Source organism: Diceros bicornis, chromosome 2 (genome assembly GCF_020826845.1).
Source record: "Diceros bicornis minor isolate mBicDic1 chromosome 2, mDicBic1.mat.cur, whole genome shotgun sequence".
NCBI lineage: Eukaryota > Metazoa > Chordata > Mammalia > Perissodactyla > Rhinocerotidae > Diceros > Diceros bicornis.
Window position 1 is genome coordinate 88,632,329 of NC_080741.1, and position 26,116 is coordinate 88,658,444.

General features: G+C 42.4%; 1 protein-coding gene and 1 pseudogene across 1 annotated transcript; one reads left to right on the forward strand and one right to left on the reverse strand.

Moving 5' to 3' along the window:
• The first annotated feature begins 2,097 nt into the window (after positions 1 to 2,097).
• LOC131421437 (small ribosomal subunit protein eS27-like) lies at positions 2,098 to 2,354 on the forward strand (annotated as a pseudogene).
• Positions 2,355 to 7,853: 5,499 nt separating this feature from the next.
• LSM3 (LSM3 homolog, U6 small nuclear RNA and mRNA degradation associated) lies at positions 7,854 to 26,046 on the reverse strand. The gene is made up of 4 exons (XM_058566135.1): positions 25,963 to 26,046; positions 23,402 to 23,512; positions 20,787 to 20,882; positions 7,854 to 8,242 (listed from the first exon to the last, which is right to left on the reverse strand). Exons 1-4 carry the CDS (start codon positions 25,981 to 25,983, stop codon positions 8,162 to 8,164), a joined length of 309 nt encoding a protein of 102 aa, XP_058422118.1. The 5' UTR covers positions 25,984 to 26,046; the 3' UTR covers positions 7,854 to 8,161.
• Between the last annotated feature and the right edge of the window lie 70 nt (positions 26,047 to 26,116).

Genomic DNA, 26,116 nt, shown 5'->3' on the forward strand with positions numbered 1-26,116 from the left:
GCACCAGGTTCGCCTAAGTAAAAGTGTCCTTCTAGGGCACTAAAAACATGATTCACTTGATATGCAGCATTGCAGAAACATAACTAGCCTGGAGAGAGGCCGACTAGAGTCCTTCTACGATGTCAGTTCCAACAAAGTGATAATAACTTTGAGATTTTGCTTATCTGCTCTATCCCCTCAAGGCCATGGCACAACATGAGTGTGCTTGGATCGGGCAGGATTCCTGTGACACAGTTCACGTTCTATTTTGATTCTGGCAGTTGGTAACCTTTCTTCTAGGAAATGGAAAAAAAACACCCTGTTGGTGCTATTCTATTGTCCTGAGCATGCGAGGGCAGCAAGGCTGCCCAGGGCAAACTGAGCAGAGGCAGGTGTGGCCCCTGGGTAATTTTTAGCAACATTCCCAGGCCTGATATTTGATGGTGGCCTGCAACCAGCTCTGTCAACCTGCCATGAAAATGACCTGCCCTTTCCCTGGGTTATTTGAGCCCTGGGTTTTTCCTGGGCAGGAGCTGACAGTGATGTCATCATCTCGTGATGCTGTTGGGTAACCTTGTTCACCAAGCTGGTTCCACTCATTTCTCTTGTACCCTAAAGTTGAGCTGAGAAAAACATTGCCAAGAATCAAGGAGAGGGAGGGTCGAGACCCTGCAGAGGGGAAGTCCCCCCGCCCCCCCATCTGATTTCCAAACCCTTATCCTGATTAGCTTTTATGCCACTCAGTTTCTGGCAGCCCTCAGCCTGGAAAAGCCATAAAGGAAAAACAATGCCAGAAGAGATCAATGAGATTATTTTTTAAAATGTTATGGTAGATTCAGTAAGGAAGAAACTACGAACTCATAAAGAATGGCTTTGATCTTTGTTAAAAAGACAGACAAATATTTATGAGCGGTCCTTTCAGACCACGGACCAACCACAGAGGCCTGGAAGGCAGGGGGGAGGAGATATGAAGCACAGTCTGTGGAGCCGCTGGTTTAATTAAGGGAAACTGAGACGTACTGAGCTCCCACTGCCAGCCAGGCCCCGGGCTACACCCTTCATGGACGTCATCTCAGCGTCAGCCTTCTTCATGAGGGGGGTGCTGCCACCACCCTCATTTCATGCAGGAGGAAACTGAGGGGCAGAGATGTTGGGTCTGTTATCCAACTGTAAGTAGTGGTGCCGGGGCAGGAACGCAAGGCTCCTGGACTCCAATCTGGATCTGGACCCAGCATGCACAGGTGTTGGCTTTCAGACACTGTAACCAAGAGTTTTTCAAGAACTCCAAACCTAGGCTCTTGCAGTCAGTAAGAGAATGATGCCCGGCCTTCCCCACAATACACAGTGTTTAAGCTGAAAGGACGCTGTACGGATGAAGACACAGGCCGTGTGGAAGTAAAAGGATCTGCGTGGCAGAGTGGTGGCGTCCAGCCTCAAACCCTGACAAAGCCGTCTGACCACCCGTCACCTACACGCACAAGACAGTACTGACAAAAATCATCTTGTCTGGAGTGCGGCCTTGTCAACAGTCCCATTTTAGTTCAACAGGATGTGGGTACAGTCAGAACGACATTTTACCTTGCAACTTGCTCCCTGGGGCCTAGACGGCAGGTTATGTTTTCTTTCTTTCTTTGCTCCTGGCAGCAATAGATATTGTTAGGTTAGAGTTCCACAGACTGTTGGGATTTAAGGAAATAAATGACACGGACTTTGCAGGCCAACATTAGTGTACGTCGACAGCAAACCAAGACAAGTTGAAAAACAAAGAGCACAGCGCCATCTGGTGTTGACAAGACATGTGAGTTTAGGTGTGCTCTCTCAGCTAGACACATGGATTCCCACTCCCTGCATTTCCCTTCAGGGGAGAAACTGAGGCCCAGAAAGAGTGAGAGGCTTGCCAAAATTCACAAAACATGGGATGAGAGAGCTGAATCTTGAATGATTTCCAACTCTGTGTTCTTTCCACAGGCCCAACTGAGGGGAAGAGAGCAGTCGTTTTCCCCTTCATGAACATGGAATACCCGCTCGTATGCAGTCCAAATGGCAGCTGGTACTCATAAGGAAGACCCTTTCCTTTGCAAAGGGAAGTGACCTTTCTGGTGGTGACAACCTGCCCACGAGAACATGCCTCTTGTAAAGGATGTACTTCATTCCTCTCCAGAAGAGAAGAGGAAATACAAGAAGTGCCTGGTGCAGAGCCCAGATTCCTACTTCATGGATGTGAAATGCCCAGCATGCTATAAAATCACCACGGTCTCTAGCCAAGCACAACGGTAGTTCTGTGCGTGGGCTGCCAGCCTACAGGAGGAAAAGCAAAGCTTACAGAAGGATGCTTCTTCAGATGGAGGCAGCACCCCAATCAAGATGAGTGGTAAACCAACCCAATAAACACATTTTAAATACAAAAAAAAAAGAGGTGAAGTATTTGCGTGCGATCAGAAGGAAGTGGACTGCACAGCTGCACGAGCTACACGTTACACAACTCCAGGGACTGCGGTGTGAGCAGCGCTTGCTAGAGTTGAGTCACACAGCGGCCCAAGTTTAGATTTGAGAACAAGATTGGCGTGGACTTGCTTGCGGCATTGGCAAGTCTCTTCCACTCTCTTGGCCTCATCCTCCCTATCTGTACACTGAAGGTGCTGAATTACACCTGAGCCTCTGAGGTCTCTGTGGTGTGGCCCCCTCTCACCTCATCTCCTACTGCCCTCCCTCGGCTCACTCTCCTCCAGCCCACTGGCCTCCTTGCTGACCGACCTGTGACCAGGCAAAACTGTTCTCGCCTCAGAGCCTCTGCACGGGTTCCAGTTGCCTGGACTAACGCTGTTCTGCCAAATCCCCACAGGGCCAGTTCCCTCCTGCTGTTTAGCTGTCTGCCTAAATGTTACCTCTTTAGACAAACTTCCCCTGAGCCCATCTGATGTCATGCCCCGTCACCTTACCCTCCGTGTCCTTCATAGCACTTAGCATTGTGTACTCTGTTTTGTTCAATCTTCTACTGCGAGCCTGACACTTAGTAGACATTTGCTAATAATTTTTAATTGATTGAATTAAATTACTTCACATTCATGATCCCCCTGAAAGCTTTCTGGGAGAAAAAGAGTAGGGGTAGTTGGAATAAGGTGAATGAGTGACAGCAAACTGAACTGGCCTCCCAACACTACCTCCACTTCTGTGACTTCTGAACTTGGTGTCCGTGACGTGTTAGCAACATTCCAGGCACTGTCATAGGCTTCTTAAATACATGTTTCCCAATCTTTACACTTGACCTTAGGGCATAAGTAATTTGCCCAGCTGGTAGGTGTCATAGCTGGGATCTGAAGCTAGTTGTACCTCACTCCACCACACTTTCAGACTCTATGGTCAGTTTTCAAACCCACCAAGGGTGACTCTGGGGGGCCTGTCAAGACCCAGAGCCCAGATCCCCACAGCACTGGAGGTGGGTGGGATGAGCACCAAGAAAAAAATTCCTCTGGAGTAATCAATATCAGAAACCGCAGTGGGGAATGTTTCTTCCACATCCGGGAAGCTTCTACAAGCAGCCAAGAAAATAAGAATCTACATGTTCTAGGTATTAAAATTGAGCAATGGATCTAAAAGAATTTTAAACACTTTGCTTTGGCTTCTTTATTTCTAGGTGTTAGTTTTCCATGTAAATTGATAACTGGTTAGGTATCTACAGTTGGCATATACTGCTGTGTATACTGGCATATACTCAGGTAAGTGGGTAATGGGAACAAGACGGCTAGAAGAGCAAAAAAGTGGAAAGCATTGTCCAGTTTTGGGGAGGATAACACAAGTATCTGGAAAACAATGTGCAACGTTCACCTTTGAAAGTACCATTTGCCCTGAATGGATAAAGAAGTTGTGTACGTATATGTGTATGTATATGTGTGTGTATATATATATATATGAATATTCTGTGAGAAAGAAGGAAATCCTGCCATTTTCAACAACATAGATGGACCTTGAGGGCATTATGCTAAGTGAGATAAGCCAGACAGAGACAAATACTGCATGCTATCACTTACATGTGGAATCTAAAAAAAAACAAAAAACAAAAAAGTAAAACTCTTAGAAACAGTAGAAAAGTGGTTACCAGGGTCTGGGGGTGGGGAAATAGGCAGAGGTTAGTAAAAGCGTACAAACTCTCAGGTATAAGATGAATAAGGTCTGAGGCTCTAATGTATAGCATAGTGACTACAGTTGACAACACTGCATTATATAATTGAAATCTACTAAGAGAGTAGAACTTAAATGTTCTGACCAAAAATAGAAAAAAAGATAAATGTGTGAGGTGATAGATGTGTTAATTAACTAGATGGTGGGAATCCTTTCACAATGTATACGTATATCAAATCACCACAATGTACACTTTAAATGTTACAATTTTGTCAATGATATTCAATAAAGCTGGGAAAAAAAGGTACCCTCTGCCCCTTCTATCCAGTGTTGTCACTGGCTTTCTTGCGGTTTAGTCAGTCAGCATTCATTGAGGACAAATTCTTGGCCACGCCCCACGCCACAGGTTTTGAATACAGTCCCGGCTCATAAGCAGCAACTTGTCTGGTGAGGCTCGTGTTCCTCACTCACATCACGCGAGTAGCCTGCCCTCCTCAGAGCTCCGGGGACCCCAATACCTACTGTCGGCCTAATACCCTACTACGTTGCAGGTCCCCTACCTAGACCCCCCGAGAGGACTCTAGCTACACCAGGCCCACTCATCAAACAGGTCTAAGCTCCATCCACACTGATGTCCCCTCAAGGTGCTCTAGGGCCTCTTACTAGATTCTAGAGCCATGGCTTCAAATCAGTGTCTCCACTATGAAGTGTGTTCCAAGAAAATTGTTACTAACAATCAAGTACCGAAGGGGTTCATTTTTCTATAGAGACTACAAGTTATCCTTATATAATAGGTATTCTTTGTCTCCAGCTCCCATCCTCCCTTTCCTCTGGTTCCCCTTAGAGAACTACCCCTTCTCCATGCTCAGACCGTATGGTTCAGATAGGGAGAAACTTGCTCTTAGTTCCAGGATGGGCATGTGGCACAGGCCTGGCTAATCAGAGTCCTACATTCTCAGGGCCATAATGAGTAGCTATGGACTAGCACGTGACCCAGTCGAGGAGAATGAGGCCACTGCAGCTGGCAGGCAGGTAGGTTGTAAACCTGGATCGCTCCAAGGTAGGGCTTGCCCAAGAATGAAACCCACATAGTTCAGCAGAGTCGAGTAACAGAAACATCAATTGAGCCTCTTGATCTTGCCAGGATGACTTCTGGAATTTTCAGTTACTTTCTCTGTCCAACACAGGTGAGCATTGCTCACAGCTGGCAACTGCTCACACAACAGAACGTTCCTCCCCTTCCGACTGCAGGCGAGGAGCAATGTGGCAATAGGTAAGTATCATGTCATAAAACGACGTGTAAAACCAGTTTACGTCTCTTAGTGTGCAGTTTAGTGCAAACTACAAGTGCAAACTTGTAGTTTGGGCAGATCTTCAAAAATATCTATTTGAAATGTGTGAAAATTGCCCACTTGTAGCTAACGATTTTAGTCTAACTTGGGATACTCAAATTACTTGGGTTTCAATTTGGGCACATTTCATCCAAGCTTACAACCTACCTGCCTGCCAAGCTTACAAACTACCTGTCCTACATTTTGTCTGTCCATCTTGTTTTGTGGGAGGCAATGACAATTCCTAACAATCTCTTTCAGGAAACCGCCAAGACAGGGATCCAGGTATTGGCATCTGCTGAGAGACGGTCAGAGGACTCCCCTTGAGCTTTATGACCCCATGCTGCAGAAACTACCAGTCACCAGCTCCAACGACCACAGGCCGTCCAGCTGGCTGGAGCTGAGAGTGCTGTGCAGCCTCAGAAGGCCAAGGCGTGGCTCCCAGGGGGCCCTTGGACTGCATAACCCCTCAGAGGGAAGCACCCCTGCAGACCTGTAGAGAAGTCTTGATGTGGAGGACTGTGGCAGGACGCTGCTTGATCAGCCCCTATTGTGGACTGAGTCCCAGCTCCAACCCTCCAGGCAGGTAGCCTTGAGCTCCAAAAGGGGTCACAAAACCCACATTGCCTCCTTTCCCTCTATCTAGTAACATGCAGATGGTTATCCTGCAATTAATCTTTCATCGCCCCTCTCCCTGTATCTTAGCAGCTGGGAGGTAAGTGGACACTTGTACGTTGCAGTTGATTTTTACATGCACATGAAGGTAACTGTGTCAGATTTGAAAGTTTGTAGTTTTAAGAAACGTGTAAACAATAGTCCTCACAGCCAAAACTAGTGTAATTTTAGGAGAAAAAGGAGAAAGATGACCAAGAATGGAGTAGAAAAAGTGTCCAGGAATTAAGCATGGATATCAGAAGCCACTAAAAATAAACACGATGCTAGAGAGAAGTGGAGAGTGTGGTGCAGCAAGAGGGCCAGACGGCCAGTCACGCCAGGGCTGTGGTGGACATCAAGAGCCAATCTTCTACCCAGAGCCATGGTCTCCACAGAACGCCTGCCCCACACACTCCCACGGGCAGGAGTCCGGCAGATTCATATCCACTGCCCTAACTAGCTGTGTGACCACAGGCGAGCAATTTCAGCTCTTTGAGCTTCTTGTAACATTCTGCAGGACAGAATATGTATACAAATTGCCTTTGCCTGGTGCACTTTCTTCAACAAATGATGGTAATTATTATTATGTATCATCGTCATCATTTAGGCAAGAGTTCTACTCAGAAAGGGTGATCCTAATGATTGACCACTTGCTGCCACCAGAACCACAAGTCCCATTTTTTAAAACAGTGAACAGGTTGCTGTAAACAGGTTACCTCCCAGGACTACTAGAGCCTAAGGACAAAGGGCGGGGGTAGCAGAAGTGAAGGGAGGTTCTCCCCTGTCTACTCACATAAGATAAAACCTCCGTCAGCTCACCTGCACTTGTTTTTCCCTTCTCCATTAACTTGCAGGGACAGGTACAATAAACAATGAAAACAAAACCTTTTTACACAATGCCTACCCAAAGCATCTTTCTTGCACACTGCTTAAAATACTTTGCATATATATTAGCATACCTTGCTTGGTAATGGATTAACAAACACATATTCAGCATATTTACAGACAAGCCATCCACATATTGGATTTTCTATATTTCAAAATAGTATAACCTATACAGTGGAGAATGTTAGGTTCTAAGAATGTTAGGTTCTAAGCCCTGTCTTAATAACGTTTTAGAGACTGCAACACATACACAGACTTTCCCCCTTACTTTTCAAGCATTAAGTGTGGACTGACTAAAGCTAGAAATAAAGATAGCTTTGCTTTTAGCCACTTTCTGTTTTATGTACCACTGAGATATGCTGCTTTAGACCTCTCATGATTAATGGCCTATGATCCAGGAGTGGAAAAATGGTTTCTTCAAGTCATAAGATATGTGCAGCATTGGTAGATACGACCAAGCTGAACCACACAGGTATGTAACCGCTGAAGCCTGACCTTAGAAATTAATCAGGCCAGACAGAAGTAACAGAAATCATGCTTTGTCTTTCATTGCAATGTTAATGTTTACAATGAGACATCACCACTGCCACCCCCACTTACTCACCCCATCCTGATTTGGGTGCACTCCTCTGTGCTCATGGCATCCTATACGTGCATTATTCTGTCAGCACTAATCTCACTGCCCTGCAATTGTAGGATTAAACAACTTCTCCGCCAGAAGACTGGAGAGGAGGAAACATATTAACACAACTGTGGTTCCCAGTACTCACCCCGGTGCCTCAAACACAGCAGGCACACTATAAATGTGCACAGATAAAGTGAACATAAGACGTGTGCTTACTTTAAAGGATTCATAGACAGGAGACTGCATTAAAAAAAAAATCAAACAAGGAAACATCAGATTTAATTCAAAGAAAAAAACAAAACAAACTGTCTGAAAAAACAATCAACTCCTGAAAAAAAGAGTTCTGCATCTTGGTGATCACATTTATTGTAAGGGTTGGAGAAAAATAAAAATGCCATTCAGCTTGAAAATTTGTGAGTTATCTGCAAATCAACTCATTTCAGGTGTGGAAGATACCTTGGTCATTTCTTAATATCAAAATTTACGCAGGTTTCTCTTTTGAATATCTTCTACATTTAAAGAGGCAATCACACAAACTCCTGTTTTCCATACGGATAAATGCTTTGTTTCAGCCAACTCTCAACGGAGGGGCAACTAGTACAACACCATCTCCCCGGACAAAGAGCATCGGAATATTCCGTTTTGTTGACTGGAAGAGGAAAAAAAAAAGCAGAACACATTATACAAATATGTAGTAGTAGTATTTATTTTTTGAGAGAGATATTTGAAAACAAAAAACCAAACAGATTCATCACAATACAAATAAATTGATTAAAAGAACCTGATCACTTACCTTTGCAGTACAAAAAACCAGTTTATTAACTTAACTGTACTTTCCCTGGATATTAACAACTGGCAGAGACTATTCACCAAAATCCATTCTCCTCCACTCCTGGCACACAGCTAGGCTACATTTCTCATGCTTCTTTGCAACCAGATATAGCCATGGATTGGGTTTTAACCAATGAAAAGTGAACAGAAGTGACTGACTGGCCCATAAACTTCCCACGAACGCCCCTCTGTGGTCTTCCTCTCACTGCTAGATGGACTCAGATAACGGAGAACCAAGGGGATGGCAGAGCCGCAAGACAGAAGAAGCCTGGGTCCCTGACTAAGCACCTGCAAGAAAGCTATTGTACTGCCCTAAAACCCCACTCAGGACTCTTACAGTGGACGAGAAATAACATTCTGTTGTGCTGAGCCATAAGGAATCAATACCTTGGGGCATCAGTCTGGGGGGCAAGCCTTAGGCAGTAAAGAAACATGAAATGTTTGAAATCCTCTTATGTCTTGGCAAAACATTAGGTAAAACCGTTGCCTGCAATGACTTGAAAGTAGCCTAAGGACCTCCTAAACCCATAGGTTCTGGGAGAAGAGGCTGCAAAAAGTCAAATGTTAGTAGGTGTTGCTGTCAACCCGATGTACTCAGCAACGCAGTATAAGGAAGAGAGAAGCTCAGGCAAGAACTAGCTGGTTTCAGGCAGAGACTACAAGAAATAGGATTCACAGAGTTAGAAAAGCCAACTGTTGTTAGACCCCAAACTGAAGACAATAATCAGGAAAAAAAGCTGAGGAATGAGGCCCAGTAAAACTTCTCAGTTAAACAAACTCAGCCCTGAGGCAAAGAACAGATTAAGGGCGTTGCCTTCCCACCCAAACTTACTTTAGCAAATGGCCTCAAAGTAGTCAACATTAACTTGAGGGAGCAGAACAGAGGTGAGGAACTAAAGAAATAAAGGTGTCTGCAAGCTGTGTCTAGAAAACAACTTTGACTGAGGTTACTGGCCCACAGAATTGAATGGAAGTAAACAGATCAGAAACATACGAAGCCCTAAGTTTTTAAAGAAACTGCATTGCCAGAGAAACCATAGCTTGGCTAAAAAAGCCTTTGACTATTTGAGTCTTCCAGCATAAGCAAGAAGTTAGCTGTGAAAGCTCTGCAGCCCCCATTTAGGGTTGCCAGACTTAGCAAATAAAAATACAGGTTGTCCAAATAAATCTGAATTCTAGATAAAAAATATTTCTTTAGTATAAGTATGCCCCAAATATTGCATGGGACATACTTGACCTAACCAAGGGATTTCTTCTCCCTACTGGGACAGGGAACATTCATGCCTCCCCAGAGGATTCATCATTAGTAAGGACTGGTAACTGCTGCATGTTTCCATTCTTTCTTTTTCTGAAAGGGAGTTTTTATGGTGGATATCCTGTCCCTGTGCTGCTGCAGTGGGTGTGGGAGGGGCAATGGCAATTAATTCATCTTTTTAGCTTACAGGCATCTGTACCACAACTGCCCACATGTAGATCCGACAGAGAGAACTGCAGATCATGTGGAGATCCCAGACCCTGAGCTGGACGTCCTGCTTGTCTCCTTTGGGGCAGAGGCGTGTTCTGTGTGACGAAGGAGGGTTCTGAACACACACGCCTGTTGGTCTTCATAGCAGCTCCACCATCAAACTCACAAGCTTAGTATAGCCATGCTGATACCAGCGTGCACAGCTCTGCAGAAGGAAAACACAGCACGCCAGCCAGGCAGCAGCAGGAGGTCTCTCAGTGGGAACCTTTACAATATTCCAAGGACTTTTCTCTAGCGACCCAAACGATGAAGCCAGGTATCTGAGGGGTACTGTAGATATTAAACCAATTTACTGTTTTTCCTGTTTAACTTGAGGGGTGACTCAGGGGTCTCGAGAATTTGTGAGCTTGTTTTATAGGAGAAAGAGAATGCCTTCGGGGAGGTCGCGATCACCGGATGGCTAATCACTGGACGGATGGTTGGCCCTCAGCAGCTGTTGAAACCCAGAAGTCAGACTGCCCAGAGGCTTATCGGGAGTGACCCCTTTGTTTCCCTGAAGCCCCTCCTGCCAAGCCCCTTAGCTCTATAAAACACTCCTGCTTTCTGTTCTAGGGGAGGTGGATTTGGGTGAACCCAGGCTCTCACCTACTCGTTTTGGCCAATTCGAATCAACCTTTCTCATCTCCAAGCACCAATGTCTCAGTGTTTGGCTTGCTGGGCATCAGGCACACGAACTTGAGATTAAGAGGTTTGGTATCAATGACAGCTCAGGTACCAGGTAGGTACAGGAGCCACCCTGGCTTAAGTGCCCTACACTTCACATAGTAAGCAATAGTCCCATGAATGTAGCTTCAAAGTCACTAAGAAGGGGCACGTGCCATTACAAGTGTCACATCATACTCAGGGAAGCCCAAAGCTACGGGTTAACAGTGTTTAGAGCTTATTCATAATTCTCCCAGTTCACGTGCAGTTTATGAACCAGGGGCCATGTTCACCATAAGCATGTTTTCTAGCAAAACAGCTGACGTTCCACTTGTATCAGGTTTCTAGGGAAAAGAGAATTGGTCAATTAATCCATGGTCATTTTTTCCAGGAGAAGATGATTTTTTTGAAAAACGCTTTACTCAAGAGATATCTGGTTGCCAGAGGGGCAGACTATAGCAGAAGTTGCTAGCTATTCATGAAAATTCCTTTTTCTTTCCTTCTTGGGCACACAAACTATATTTCCCAGGTCCCCTTGCAGTTGGGTACGGTCATATCACAAAGTTCTAGCCTAAAGGATATGAGAAGATATATGTGGCACTTCGGGCCTGGTTCTTAAAACCTCCCACGAGCACTCTTCCATTTCTTTTTGCTACCACTGGCTGGATGTGAATGACAATAAAGACTTAGGGGATGGTAGAGCTATAAGACGAAAAGAGCCTGAGTTCCTGAATGACTGTGTGAAGGAAACTTGCCTAGAACAAGTATGTGATCCAGAAACAACTCTGACTGTGCTGAGTCACCACATGTTGGGGGTGGGGGGAGGTCCCTTGTCACCATAGTCTAGCCACCACTAACTAATATGCCCCAAAGGGTAAACTTTCAACTACCCATGTGTGAGTTACCTCCCCTGGGCTGTCTGTTTAAATCATCCAGCCAGGAGACAGGCTATAGACAATTCTTGAGAAAGAACGGGACATGAGCAGGTGTAAGGGGTTCAGCGTGTAAACCTCCATCCTTTAGGTAAGAAAAGGATTCTATAAACTCAACATCAGAAAAATGTATTGGATTTTCTAGTAATGGTGGTGAATTTCATCCAGAATTTAAACACATACACACACGTATATACACATATATGTATGTATAAATACATATACATATATATGTACATATAAATGTTTGCATGAGTGGACTTCAGATTTAGTTTCAAGTTGAATGAATTAGTTTCAAAGAGAAAAGATTTTATTTCAGTGCCAAGGACTGCACATCCAAGCCTTGCCACCTGTCAAACACTCTGCTGGGGATGGGGGGGTGGGGAGGGTGCATACACATGCACACACACGTGCACATATATACGTGTGTTCTCTTTCCATTATGTATCAGGTACTATGATAGACACTAGACACAAAGAGATGAATAAAACATGGACCTGTCCTCCTAGAATCCCCATTCTACGAGTGAAGAGAATGTAGAGAAGGTATGAATTTATCCTATAAGAGCACTTGAACATAAGCAAAAGATAAAATTAATCATGGCAGGCTAGTTTGTATTAGCAAAATACTGGAAATGGCTCTCTGTCCATCAATAGGATGTTAAATAAATTATAGTACATCTATACAATGGAGTACCATAAAGCTAAAGCCAAAAGTGCAGAGAAGCTATATAAGAAAAGGGAAAAAGCTCTGAGATATACTAAGTCAAAAGAGCAAGGTGTACAACAACGTGCATGGTATGCTATCTTTTACTAAAAAAAACAAAAACAGGAGGAAGGAGAATAGTTTTCATTCACATATGCATAAAGACACTGGGGAGGATTCTCAAAACACCAGTAATAGTGATTACCTCTGGGGGTTGGGGTGAAAACAAGATGAATAGAGGATGGGGTGGAAGACTTTTTACTACATTACTTTTCATGTTTAGTGACTTTTAAACTGTGTGACTCTATTATCTGCCCAAAAACTTAAATTAAAATGGAAGCAATTTAAAATGGATAAGAAACAAAATATGGTATGTATTAAGTATTATCGTGACATATAATATGGGAGCATAAAAAGAATACTTACTTATGAATGGGGAAGTTCGTCAAGAGAGAATTACTTCTGTATGGGGGGGTTGGTCTAGAGCTGCTCTGGCCAATACAAGAGCCATTAGCCACAGATGGCTAAATTAAAACTAAAATTAAATAAAATTAAATATTCAGTTCCTTAGTCACACCAGCACACATTTCAAGTGCTAAACAGCCATATATGGCTCATGGCTACTGTATTATGGGACAGTACAGATTTAGAACATTTCTATTATTGCAGACCATTCTACTGGACAGCGCTCATCTAGAGAAAGGTATAAGGGAAACACATGATGCTGTCTAGAAGGCCTACAGGCAAAGGTCTGTAAGGTGAGGGAGGGTGTTGCAAGCAGAGGGAGCAAGATGGCTCTGTTACCAAAGATGGCACAACATCCCCAGGAGAAACCGGTGACTCAAACCAAGAGGAGTTTGGTGAAGGAAGGTGGCAAACATGATGGATGTTTGAAAAAGTAGGCTGGGGCCAAGTAATAGACCTTTAGCAGTCTATAAAACGGACACAATAATAACGGAAGGCTGAGAGCCAAAAGAGTAAGACTGACTGCTTTCAACCTTCCCATGAACAAATCAGTAGTCAAGTTAATTATTCAGAAGTCAACTATATTAAGTTATGGGGAAAAAAACCTATGATCTGTGGGTCTCCCTGTTTTAGTAATGTTGAGGTTCAATTAGCAATTTCAACAGAGGAAAGAGAGAGTAAAACATAAAATGGGTCAGCCTGAGAAACCATTTAGTCTGGTTTCCTATCTTGGAGAGAAATATCAAGAGTGCACAGGAGTGAGGTGGTTGTTCCCTATGATGCTGAATGAAACTGACTTTAGATACTCCCATAATATTGTTATCTTTCCTTTCTGTACCTACAGTTAACATACATTTAGACACTACAATGACAAACTATCATATACGTCTAAAATCCTACAAGGTTGCTTGTACAAGAAAACAGAACTTCCATATGGAAAATGGCACAATACTACAATTTCTAGAGAAGAAACTGCTTTTTCCTTACAGTAAAATGAGAAAAATATTTTCATTTATCCAAAGATTTCATTTTTAATATTTTACCTAATAAATCATGGCAATGTGAAAAAAAAAAGCTCATTAACTAAACAAACTTTGCTTCTCTTCTGCAGCTGCAACTCGGGGAGCAGGAGAGACCATGTGCACTCGGCACAGTGTGCCGCAGCTGAAGGATCCCTTTTGCAGCAGCCAGCCCTCAAAGGCGGCCATCACGCATCTTTATGGAGGTCACTGACTTCTCTGAGAATCTGTTACAGGCATTCCACTCAGAGAAATGTACATGTGCACAGACATACAACACCTTCAAACAGTTTCAGGAGGAACCTCACTCCAAGCAGACTGGAGTAGGAATGAGAGAGGTGGATCCACCGTCAGCTCACTGAAAATCTGAAGTGAGCAGCACTGTTCCTCTCTCTGTAAGAATGGACACCACAGTTGAGGAGTCATTTCTGACACAAGCAGAATTCAAGACAAGAGCAGGAAAATGTTTGTGAAGAGTCTATTTCTATGATGAAATTTTTAGGTTAATAATGTTACATGAAAAAAGTAGAATATAAAATTGTATATTAATTATACGACATTTAAGATGTCATTTGTAAGCTTCATTCAGTTCAACTAAAAAAGGAAAAATACTTCTAAATAAACCATGACACAATTATTTCCTAGCATATCTCTAAGATACAGCTCCATTTTAGAGATGCTAAAGTGTAAGAAAAAGAAAGCGCATCTTAGAATTGGTACATTACGATCATGTCCATGTTAATAATCATAATTAAAAAAAACAGCAACAAGAAAGACTAGAAAGAAATATAAGAAAATAGTTTCAGTGGATTTTTCTGGTTGGTGAGATAGGTGGTTTTTATCTTCCTTGCATTATTTTTGTCTTTTCTAAAGTCTTAGTGAGTATGCTCAGCAAAAAATACATTAATACATTAATTTTTTGTTTTTGTGAGGAAGATTGTCCCTGAGCTAACATCTATAGCAACCTTCCTCTATTTTTTGTATGTGGGACACCACCACAGCATGGCTTGATGAGCAGTGTGTAGGTTCGTGCCCGGGATCCAAACCTGAGAACCCCTGGGCCGCCAAAGCAGAACGTGTGAACTTAACCACTATGCCACTGGGCTGGCCCCCAAAAAATACATTAATTTTTTTTTCAAGTGCAAGAGATTCAACATAATTCTTCTGAATTTCTTTCCATTGAGACCAACAGTGACAAAGACCAGGTGATTTGTTTCAACATAAAAGGAGTTTAGCATTTTGTAGGAAAACAACTTCCAACACAGAGTAGCTTTCAGGGATCTTGTTAACCTACCACCTAATACAAAAAGGTTTTGTTGATGAGATCTCTGAATAGAGATGACTGCGACGCTGTTACATTTTGCTAACACAGCTAGAACTTTCATTTGCTCCAGAGGCTTTCTGAGGTGAGGTTCCGATTTTTGTCTTTGAGGCTCAGCCTCATGACCTGCCACCATGACCACCCATCATTTTTTTTTTGGTGAGGAAGATTGGCCCTGAGCTAGCATCTGTGCCAATCTTCCTCTATTTTGTACGTGGGTTGCCGCCACAGCGTGGCTGACCAACGATGTAGGTCGGCACTCGGATCCAGACCTGCAAACCCAGGCTGCCGAACTCAACCACTAAGCCATGCGGCTGGCCCCATCACTCACCCTTTTTTTGCAAGGGATTTTCTAAAGCTTTTTGGCTTTGAGAGGCAGTGCCGCTTTGCCTAAAGACTGAGAATCATGTCTTATCAGACAGAGCAGGATGTGAGGTCTCTTTCTGCCAGGTAGAAAATATTAGTAATAGCTGTGTTTCTATAACTTTTTTTAAAATGTAAAAAGTATGTTTTATGAGCTTCTTGGATACTGAAACTAACATAAAAGGAGAACCCCTAATATTAAATTCAAGTAATACTTATAAATTTAGTGTACTAAATTCAAGTATACTTATCTGTCATCCATGAATTCATCTAATTCTTCCCTAGATAATACTCTCTCATGGTGGCACCAAATTTTAATGGCATAAGAATCATCTGTTTAACAGCTTGTTAAAACAGTTTCCTAGGCTCCATGCCCAGAGATTCTCACTCAGTAGGTCAGGGTGTGGCCCATGAATGTGCACTTCTAACAAGCTCAAGGGTGACGCCAATACTCCTGGTTCAAGGAACACAGTTTGAGACACTCCTGGAGAAACAAATATCATGTTTGCTGTCTGCTATCATGAAGCAGTACTTTCTTCTGGTTTCCCTCAAGTTGCAAAAGATACATCTAGTTCTAGGATAGAAAGTTTAGTGAAGGAGTCTGTGCTCATCAAAACAATTCATATAATTTACTCAGATCCCTTACACAGTGGTCATATTTCTGAACTAAAACGTTCCTTCTCTTATCTTCATATGGCATCCACTTCATGCGTAATGATTCTCCATTAATTCAATTATGCTTTTCTGGAGATCCAGTGAACAGAAATGAACACGGCAGCATTTTCCAAGGTAAGCAGCTCCTATGACTGCCCTGATCCCTGCCTCCTGGTGTTCATGCCCTTGTGTAATCCCCTCCCTATGAGTGTGGGTGAAACTTGTGCCTTGCTTCTAACCAATGGAATCCTACAAAGGTAATGGGATGTCACTATTATGTTTAGGTTACATAAGATAGTGACTTGCACCTTGCTAGCCACTCTCTTGCTGGGTCTGATGAAGCAAGCTGCCAGGTAGTTGAGGCCCAGGTGGCAAGGAACTGAGGCTCTCAATCCAACAAGCTTGAGGAACTGAATCCTGCCACTAACCATGCAAGTGAGCTTAGAAGCAGATACTTTCCCAGGGGAGCCTTCAGCCTGCAACCCCTGTGGCAGCCTCATGAGAGCCTCCGAAGCAGAGGACCCAACTCAACTGTGCCTGGACACCTAACTCACAAAAACTGCGAGCTAAGAAATGTGTGTGCTTTTAAGTCACATTTTGGGGGGTAATTTATTATGTAGCAATATGTATTCTTAAGACAGAAAGTACTATGGTTATATAAGTTTGGGAAATGCTGTATACTATACATTTTCTTAGAGATAGCAATGCAGATTAGCTTTAACTCAAGCCTGTTTCACTGGGCTGTTAGAATTAAATACGACGTATATAATATGTATAGCACAGTGCCTGACACACAGCAGGCATTCACCAAAGGTTAGTTCTCCAATCTCTCCCATTTCTACTTGTCTACTATTACAGTAAGTCTACATTATGATAGAACACTTTCTCCTATCTAGTGTATACTTTCTAAGTTATTTTTCCTCATTGTTCACATTCAAAGTACCTGCAATTTCTCTGTGTACTGGGCACTTTCCAAATTAGATTTTAAAGCCTACAACGGGAGGCACCAAGCATGGCCTGCCAGACCCCAGAGATTTACACAGGCACACCTCGTTTTATTGTGCTCTGCTTTATCGCACTTCACAGATATTGCATGTTTTACAAGACCTTCCACCAGTAATAATATTACAACTCACTGAAGGCTCAGATAACAGTTAGCATTTTTTAGCAATAAGGTATTTTTAAATTGAGGTCTGTACATTGTTTTTTAAGACGTAACGCTATTGCACACTTAACAGACTACATTATAGTGTAAACATAACTGTAATATGTATTGGGAAACCAAAACATTTGTGTGACTCACTTTACTGCAGCAGTCTGGAACCGAACTCACGATATCTCCAAGGTATGCTCTTCTGATAATCTCTTGTAGTCAGTCTATCCATGTTACCTCAGCTGTTGCTGAGTTATCTAGAAGAATTTAGTACTATCTTGCTAACTTTAAGATTTCACTGTCTACCAATTCTATTATCAATTACTCTGAGCCCCAGGCCCCGATACAGAGAAAAGAATCCTGCAGGCTTTGAAGCCAGTTAGGCCTGGGTTTGAAATCCCTACCATGTCTCTTCCTAGCTGAACTTGGGTTCCTCAGCTAAAAAATGGGAGTAATACCATTGACCTCAGTGTTACTGGGAAATTACATGTGATAAAACATGCAAGTCTTTGGCACACAGCAGTTATTCAACACGTTTCCATTCCCCTCTCTCTATTTTCTTTCTGAATAAGTAAATATTTTCTCTCCACGTTTACTTCTTTTTTTTCCTGTGACAAAGTATTCCCTTCAAATTAAATTTGTGTGTTTTCCCCTAAATATTATTTAGTACAGAACTCAGAACTAGAGGTTTTTACATTTGTGTGAAATCTAGGAGCTCATTACCAATCCTCTCATTTTTCAGTTGAGGAAGCAAATACAGAGAGAGGCTAACTGACTTACTTTTACAAACTGTAATACTGTCAAATCTTAGAAAAAAGACCTACTGACATCCTCAAATAAAATCAATAAAAAGGCAAAATGTCACCAGCCTAATAAAACTAGTTAGCAAGTTATATACCAGAAGTTGAAAGTGGATTAAAATAAACTCTTATAATGTTGTGATTTTTCATCTATTCATGCTGTTTCCACCTCTCAGTTCATTTTAAAACTTAATAGTAGGCACCTTGCCTCTCTAACAAGACTATCCTTCGTTATCTCTCCTCTCTCCCCTACCCCACACTCCTCTAACAACTTGAGCATATACTTATTGCCTACAGCTAACAAGGCACCACGGGGAAAATAATGACTAATGCCTTGGTCCCTGCCATCAAACAGCTCACAAGATGAAAAGCAATATACAAAGGAAATAGTAAATGAGATCACTGTCAGCTGAGAGTGCCAAGAATTAGAAGATCCAACCAAAGGAGGAAAGAAGTCAAGATGGTCAGAGAAAGTGTCACAGAAGAGTTAGGGCTGAGCTGGTTGACACAGGCTTTGTAGGAAAGAGACAAGGGAGAACATACCAGCTAGGGGAAATATGGGAAAAGACACAGAAGCAGGACTATACAGGGCACACTCTGAGCACAGTGAGTGGACCCACTTGGCTAGAGGAGTCATCAGAGAGGAGACTGGAAAGTTACAATCACACTACGGAGGGTCTTAGCCTGAACTTCTGCTTGGCTCTACCGGCCACAGAAAGCCTTATAAGTCTCTCAGCATGACTGTGACAAATGAAAGCAGCATCTGAGGACAACTGCTTTGACAGTCAGTCATGCATGGGCTGGAAAGGGGGCGGACGTGAAGAGAAGTGCCTGAGCTAGGGTCATGGCAATGGGAAAGCAATGACACATAAATCAACGTGACAGAAGAATCAACTGAGTTAGTTACTGATCAGTGTGACTGAAAGGGAGAAGTCCAAAGAAATTCTGAGATTTATGGTCTAAATAACTGAGAAAATCATCAACAGAAATAGGGAATTGAGAATGATCCTATTTTGAAGGTGAAGAACACCAGTTGTTTAGTTTTAGATGCACTGAGTTTGAGATAACATCCAAAGTGGAAATATTTTCAATAAGAATGTTGGAAATGAGTGTGAAGCTCAGAAAAGGAATAAAACTGGAGACACAGATTTATCCATAATCATAATGGTCACCGATCATCAGCTTTACACACACCAAATGTAGTGCATCCTGTTATAATCTTGGGAGGCAGGCACAGTTAGTGGCATTTTACAGAGGAAGTCCCTGAGGCTTAGAAAGTTTCTATAACTTGCCTAAATTCACATAACTAATCACCAGCAGCCAGGATTTGAACCCAGATCTGTTAAGAGCTCAAGCTTTCACGTAACCTCTCAATGAATTCTCAATAGCTGTACGAAGTGGGTCCTATTACCACCCCCATTTTACAGACAAGGACACTTAGTCACAGACAGGTTGGGTAATTTGGTACAATTATATAGCTGGTAAGCGAGGGAGTCAAGATTTGAATCCAGGCAGTCCTGCAATCTGAGTCCACATTTTAAACCACTATGCTCTAGGAGGGTTAGAGACTGGCTTCCCAATACTTAAAAGATGTAACAAATGTGATTTTCTTTTTTTATATTGAACAATGAAATGTGCCAACATTTGGAAGATCTGCATAACTCAGTGAACTAATATTTTCCAAATGACCAGTGCTTGATGTTACAAAATCATGCACATGTAAAAGATCCATTCGAAGTGCAAGGTAGACCAAAAAATTTGCATGTAACAGAAGTATGAAAAGTTCACTGATGTGGTTTCAGATTCCACACTGCAACTAACCTTTAAGAAACTACCACTTGTTGAGGGGCTAGCCCTGTGGCATAGTGGTTAACTTCGGCATACTCCACTTTGGTGGCCCGGGTTCACGGGTTCAGATCCCAGGCACGGACCTACACCACTCCTCAGCCATGCTGAGGCAGCAACCCATTTATAAAGTGCAGAAAGACTGGCACAGATGTTAGCTCAGGGCTAATCTTCCTCAGCAAAAAAAAAAAAAAAAAGAAAGAAAGAAAAAAAAGAAACTACCACTTGTTGAGTTTGGGTGTAGCATCAAAGGAGAGTATCCACAAAAATTACTCCTCTATTTTCCAACTGCCCATGTGTGTGAGGTCAGATTTTCTTCACCTACCACATATCACAACAGGTTAAATGCAGAAAAAAGGATGTGAGAATCTAGATGTCATCAATTAAGCTAGGCATTAAAGAGACTGGCAAAAATGTAAAACAAAGACACTTCTCACTAAATTATTTTTAGAAAATATATTGTTCATTAAAATGTTACTTATATTAACATAAGTTTATTACTATTTTTTAATGAGTTTATATTTTTAAGTTTCTCAGTTTTAGTTTCTATTAAGTACTGATAGATCAAATCCACATCAAACAAAAGAACACTGTCCAGTGTTACTGTTATATACAAGCACATACAGGCATCTTACACTGTCATATCTCATTGAATCCTAGTAACCCTATAAGGTAAGTGGTAGTATTCCTGCTTACCAATGTGGAAATTAAGTCTGCAAAGTTAATTCCCTTGCCTAACATACCCCAGGGAGGAAGTGGTCAAGCCAGTCCTGGAAACCAGGTCTGTCTGACCCCAAAGCCTTTGTTTTCAATTGCTACACTCTGAGTCCATGAGTAGCTGTCAAAACATGACAGGCTTTCCATAAACAGGTGTGAAGCTGTAGGATGTTGAGAACAATTGACATTTTAAAAGCGATGAGGAGAATTGTATGACTTACTTTATATATCTCTTCATATGTTTCTTCATCAATTTCTATAGTAGTCACAGTTTCTTCCACATCTCCCAATATCATATTTAAATGTTGATCATAAGCCTGAAGTGGGAGGATGAAGGACCAAGAAATTTAATAATCAAATTAAGAAACAATGAACAGGACTTACAATATGCAAATGGCTCAATTACAAGTAACCACAATACTTATATCACAAACTTTCACATATAAATAAAAAATAATCCTGCTGTAACTAATATACTATTTCTTCACAAATCATTCCAACAATAACTTAATTGACCTGATAAAAATACAACACTGTTTACGTGGCCAAAGATGAATTTACTCAAAATAACTTGAAATTATTTTTACAATGTCCACCCTACTTGTTATGCAGGGCAGTCACATCACTTATAATATTTAGTTAGAAAAACAGCAAATTCATCACTTTGAGTAGACTTCCTTCAATTCCATCTGTAACAATGCAACAAGAAAGACACAGTAAAGGAGGTAAAATTCTTCAGCGGCTAAGATGATGGCATAAGACACTGTCATTAAACCCTCCCTGTCTTAAACTAAACACCACAAGGTAAAGTAAGTAGAGCAACACCCCGCCCATTTATAACCTAGCTAGAACTGTGCTTGGCACCTGTGGGCTCAAATCAATAAATGTCGCAACTCAGATATTCAGGGATGTGATCATTCCAAACGCCAAAGCTCATGCATTCTACTAAAAGGTGAACCTTCGGGGGCCTTGTTCCCAACCCACTTACACTTACTTCTAACAAAGTGTTAAATGGTACAGCAGCTCACATCACAATGAAAGTAGCCAACCAGCCACGTGGGAAACTGCTAGGAAGAGCACACTGACAAGAGTGAAAATCTACAGATGAGGGCCAGAAAACAAACAGAAGGTTGGGGGCCACTCAGCACAGAGGCAATCGAGTCTCTGCAGGGAGCTGAAGAAGCCTCCACGAGTTAGGCAACATGTCTGTCCCGGGGTGTCTCTCCATGTGCCAGTGGCCCACGTGATTAAGGGCAATTCTATTTTTCTTGGCAAAGGTGTTGCTATTCCACTTCCTGGGGTTCCTCTTCCCTTAAGGCGAGCTGGATATTAAGACTCTTGCCTCCCTAGGTCCCTACTTCCTTTCAAAGCTCCACAGGCGGTTCTTGACCTTTAGGTTTTATGGCAGGTAGAATCATAGTACTTAAGAATGGGGCTGAAGTCAGACTGCCTAGGTTTATATTCTGGCCCTCCCTTTACTGGCTGTGTCACTTTAAGCGAGTAACTTCACCTTTCTGAGCCTGATCTTCTTCAACTGCAAAACAGGGATCATTAGTATCTACCCATACAGGGTTGTTACAAAAATGAAATACGATATTACATACAAAACATTTAGAGTAATAGTACCTGGCATATAATTAAAGCTCGACAAATATTAGATATTTTTAATCACTTTAGGGTAGAATGAAAGTAATAAAAACGACACTCAGCAAAGTAACAGGCCATCAAGAAGAGACAAACCTTCAGTACACTCTCTTTATGAATAAATGGGACCATTTCAAGGGACCTATCTTGTAGAAATAGTTGCAGATATACACAAAGAAATATGTATAAGAATTCTTACTGTGGCATTGTTTATAGTAGCAAGAGATGGAAAACAATCTAAATATCACTACTACCAATACAGAATTCCATGCAGTCATTAAAAAGAATAAAGGAGATTTATATGTACTCATGATCAATGATTTCCAAGAAAGAGTAAGTGAAAAAGAAAAGTGCTGAAAAATATGTATAGCAAGATCCCATTTACTTTTTTTAGAGGTGGTGTATATAGTACAAATACATGCATATGGACACATTTATATGTAGATATGTGTAAATATACAGAAAAGATCTGAAAGACTATACTGGACTTTTAACAGTGGTTACCAATAGAAATAAATGGGATTTCATCTTTTACTCTATATATTTCTGTGCCTTTTTTTTTTTTTTTTTTTGGTGAGGAAGATCTGCCCTGAGCTAACATCTGCCAATCCTCCTCTTTTTGCTAAGGAAGACTGGCCCTGGGCTAACATCCATGCCCATGTTCCTCCACTTTATATGGGACACCGCCACAGCATGGCTTAACATGTCAGTGTGCACCGGCGATCAGAACCAGCGAACCCCGGGCCACCGCAGCAGAGCATGTGCACTTAACTGCTTGCGCCACCGGGCCGGCCCCTCTGTGCCTCTTTTCCACAACAAAACACAAATTTATGTATATGTCAGTAATTTAAAAAACATTTAAATAAGAATGGAGGACAAACAAATGTTATTTAAAAATAAACAGAAGTGAAAAAATGAAAGAAATGAATATGTTCTTTAATAAACATTTCTGTTAAGAGAAAACACGTTAAAAATATGAATAAATTATAGCTGTATTTGGCTTGTAGAAATATGGGTGACTTTCTACCTCCATCTCATCTACACACTAAATACTCTTCCACAGTGGACAGTTTTTACATTTCAAGCGGGTGAGGGTAGGGAGGGATGAAGAGGAAATAATCTGATTTCCAGGTAATTTAATAAATTTACTTACATGTAATCTACCACCACGTAATTTAATAAATTTACTTACATGTAATCTGCCTCGAAGCTCTCTGTCATTTCTCATTTTCACATAAATTCGCTCATCCAGGCTGAGCCTGATGAGATCCAGGGGCTCTTCTACGGTGTTGGTAGTTTGTTGCTGATAAAAGAAACAGGCTTATGATACAGTACTAGAAAGAGCGTAGTGTTTGAATCATTGCTATGCTGTGACTGTGGGCAAGTTACTTAACCTCTCTATGCCTCAGTCTCTTATCTGTAAACTGTGGATGACAATAATGCCTACCTAACACTGCTGTTGTGAGCCTTAAATGACATATATGAAGCCTTAGAACAAAGCCTGGCACATAGTAAGTGTTATATAAACGAGAGCCAAAACATACATCCACAGGAAGGAGTTACACAGCAAAGTTATCACGGCTGTACTTTGTTCCCTCAAAATCCAAACTGCCTGACCCAATTTCAGGGTATAGTGAGTCACTCTCAGGGACTTTAGCCCTGTCTCAAATATCATTTAGTAATTTGAAAAACATTCACTTAATGACTACCACACACTAGTCAGAACGCCAAGCAGTGAGGAAGGTTTGAGGGAGACCACGAGGTCAGTACAGGGCAGGTTGAGTCTAGGGTGCTGAGTGGCTGGTAAGATGCATATATTTAGCAGGAAGTAGAGAATACTGGTTGAAAGTACTAGCTTTGGAGTCAGGCAGTGTGAGCTCAACTACTGACTCTGACACTTATATGAATTGAGATAAAAAATCATGCCACCTCTAATTCTCAGGTTCCTTGTGTGCAAAATGAAGAAGCCATAATTTTCCTTTCATGATTCTTGTGAGGAATAAATGAGCTAATGTATTTAATTAACGTATTTAAAACAGTACCTGGCAAACAGAAAGTACTTATAAATGGTTCAGGTTATTACTATTAAAGAACTGTTGGAAACAGGTCTCAGAAAGATCAGGGCTAGGATGACTTGGGGTCATCCATACAGAAGGGAGAAGCCAGGAGAGTTGACGAGATTACTGAGCTTCTTCAGGGAGTACATGAGGCCAGGGGAGGAAAGTGACCCAACACTGCAGGCTCTACAGCCTTAAAAGGTTAGATGAGAAAAAAAGCAATCCTGACCTCAATTGGGCCCCACCCCAGTTCAACAGGCGTTTGTTAATGGGCAGCTAACCAACTACTGGATTACAATGACACAGCAGTCAGTCCCTGCTCATTTTAGTGGGGAGAGGCAAATAAATAGACAATTATAATATTGTAAGAATATACTCATGACAGAGCCCTACGGCTCCTTTAGCCTCAGTCTGGGATGCCCACGGTCCACACTTTTCATCCTGTAGCTTTAAATACTGCCTTTTCAAAGAGGCCTCCCTAATCATTCAATTCATTCACTCAATAAGTATTCGAATGTTTCCAGCACTGTTCTAAAACCTGAGAACAGGGGCCTGCCAAGTGGTGCAAGCGGTTAAGTGCACGCGCTCTGCTGCAGCGGCCCGGGGTTCGCCGGTTCGGATCCCGGGCGCGCACTGATGCACTGCTTGTCAGGCCATGCTGCGGCGGCGTCCCATACAAAGCGGAGGAATATGAGTATGGATGTTAGCCCAGGGCCAGTCTTCCTCAGCAAGAAAAGAGGAGGATTGGCAGACGTCAGCACAGGGCTAATCTCCTCACACACACACACAAAAAAGTAAAACCTGAGAACAGAATAGTGAATAAAACAAAATTCTTGCTCTTAAGGAACTCACATTTTAGCGGAGGGAGAGAGACATCAAACAAAGACACATACACTTAATATGAACAGATAACACGCTATGAAGAAAAATAAAGCAGACTGGGCCTAATGCTATTTTATGTAGGTGGCCAGAGAAGCCCTCTTCAATGAGGTGAGGTTTCACTAGAAAGCTGAAGAAGCTGTGGCCTGATCCACAAAGACACCTGAGGAAGAGCATTTTGGGAAGAAGGAAGAGCAGGTGAGAAAGCCTGTGGGACCATCAGTTACTCTCTACACCAGTTCCTTGTTTGTGTCCTCCATACCACATCACAGTGCCTACATAACGCATATATTTATGTTTACCTTTCATCTATCCTCCCCCAGAATATAAGCCCAAGTGGGGACAAGGGTCACGCATGTCAATGCCGGCGTCCTTGGGGCTTAGAACGGTGTCTAAGCAAACGCTGATGTTCACTACGTATTTGCTGAATGAGTAATAACGGTTGCGCTCGATAACGATAACTCCTTACTATCACGCTTTGTATCAGAATCCCGACAGCTCCGCGAGGCAAGCAGGAGTAATTATTCCCATTCTACAGATAAAGGTCAGAATGAAGACAAAGGGAGCGACGAACGGGAGGAATAACTAGTTTTCAGGCGGGCTTCGAACTAGAAAAGATCTCAGGGCTTGAAGCAAAAGTCGCAGGGGGCGCGGTTAGCAACGGGCCGATTAAGGCCATGGTGACCTGGAAAGAGGCGGCACGATCGGCCACCTTCCCGTGAGCTTCGAGAAAGCAACCGTGGTACGCAAAGCCGAGCAGGGCCAGGGCTGGGAGAGGAGAAGCCGCTCCGGAGCGAGCTCCCTAGAAGACACTCACCTGGTCCACGTCGTCCGCCATGTTTCAAACCCTGCGCCCTTCCTTGCCTCTCGCGAGAGCACGCGAGCTCCCTCCTGTCTCCGGAAACGCGAGGACGCAATGCACCGGAAGTGCAAAGAAATCTGTTTTGCACCTCCTTGCTTCCCGCTGTTCG

Excerpts from the sequence above, each read along its gene's own strand:
- LSM3 (XM_058566135.1), bottom strand. The coding sequence starts at position 25,983 with ATGGCGGACGACGTGGACCAG. Across the intron at positions 23,513-25,962 it reads TGGCGGACGACGTGGACCAG|CAACAAACTACCAACACCGT; the intron begins GTGAGTGTCTTC and ends TTCTTTTATCAG. Across the intron at positions 8,243-20,786 it reads CATATGAAGAGATATATAAA|TCAACAAAACGGAATATTCC; the intron begins GTAAGTCATACA and ends TTCCTCTTCCAG.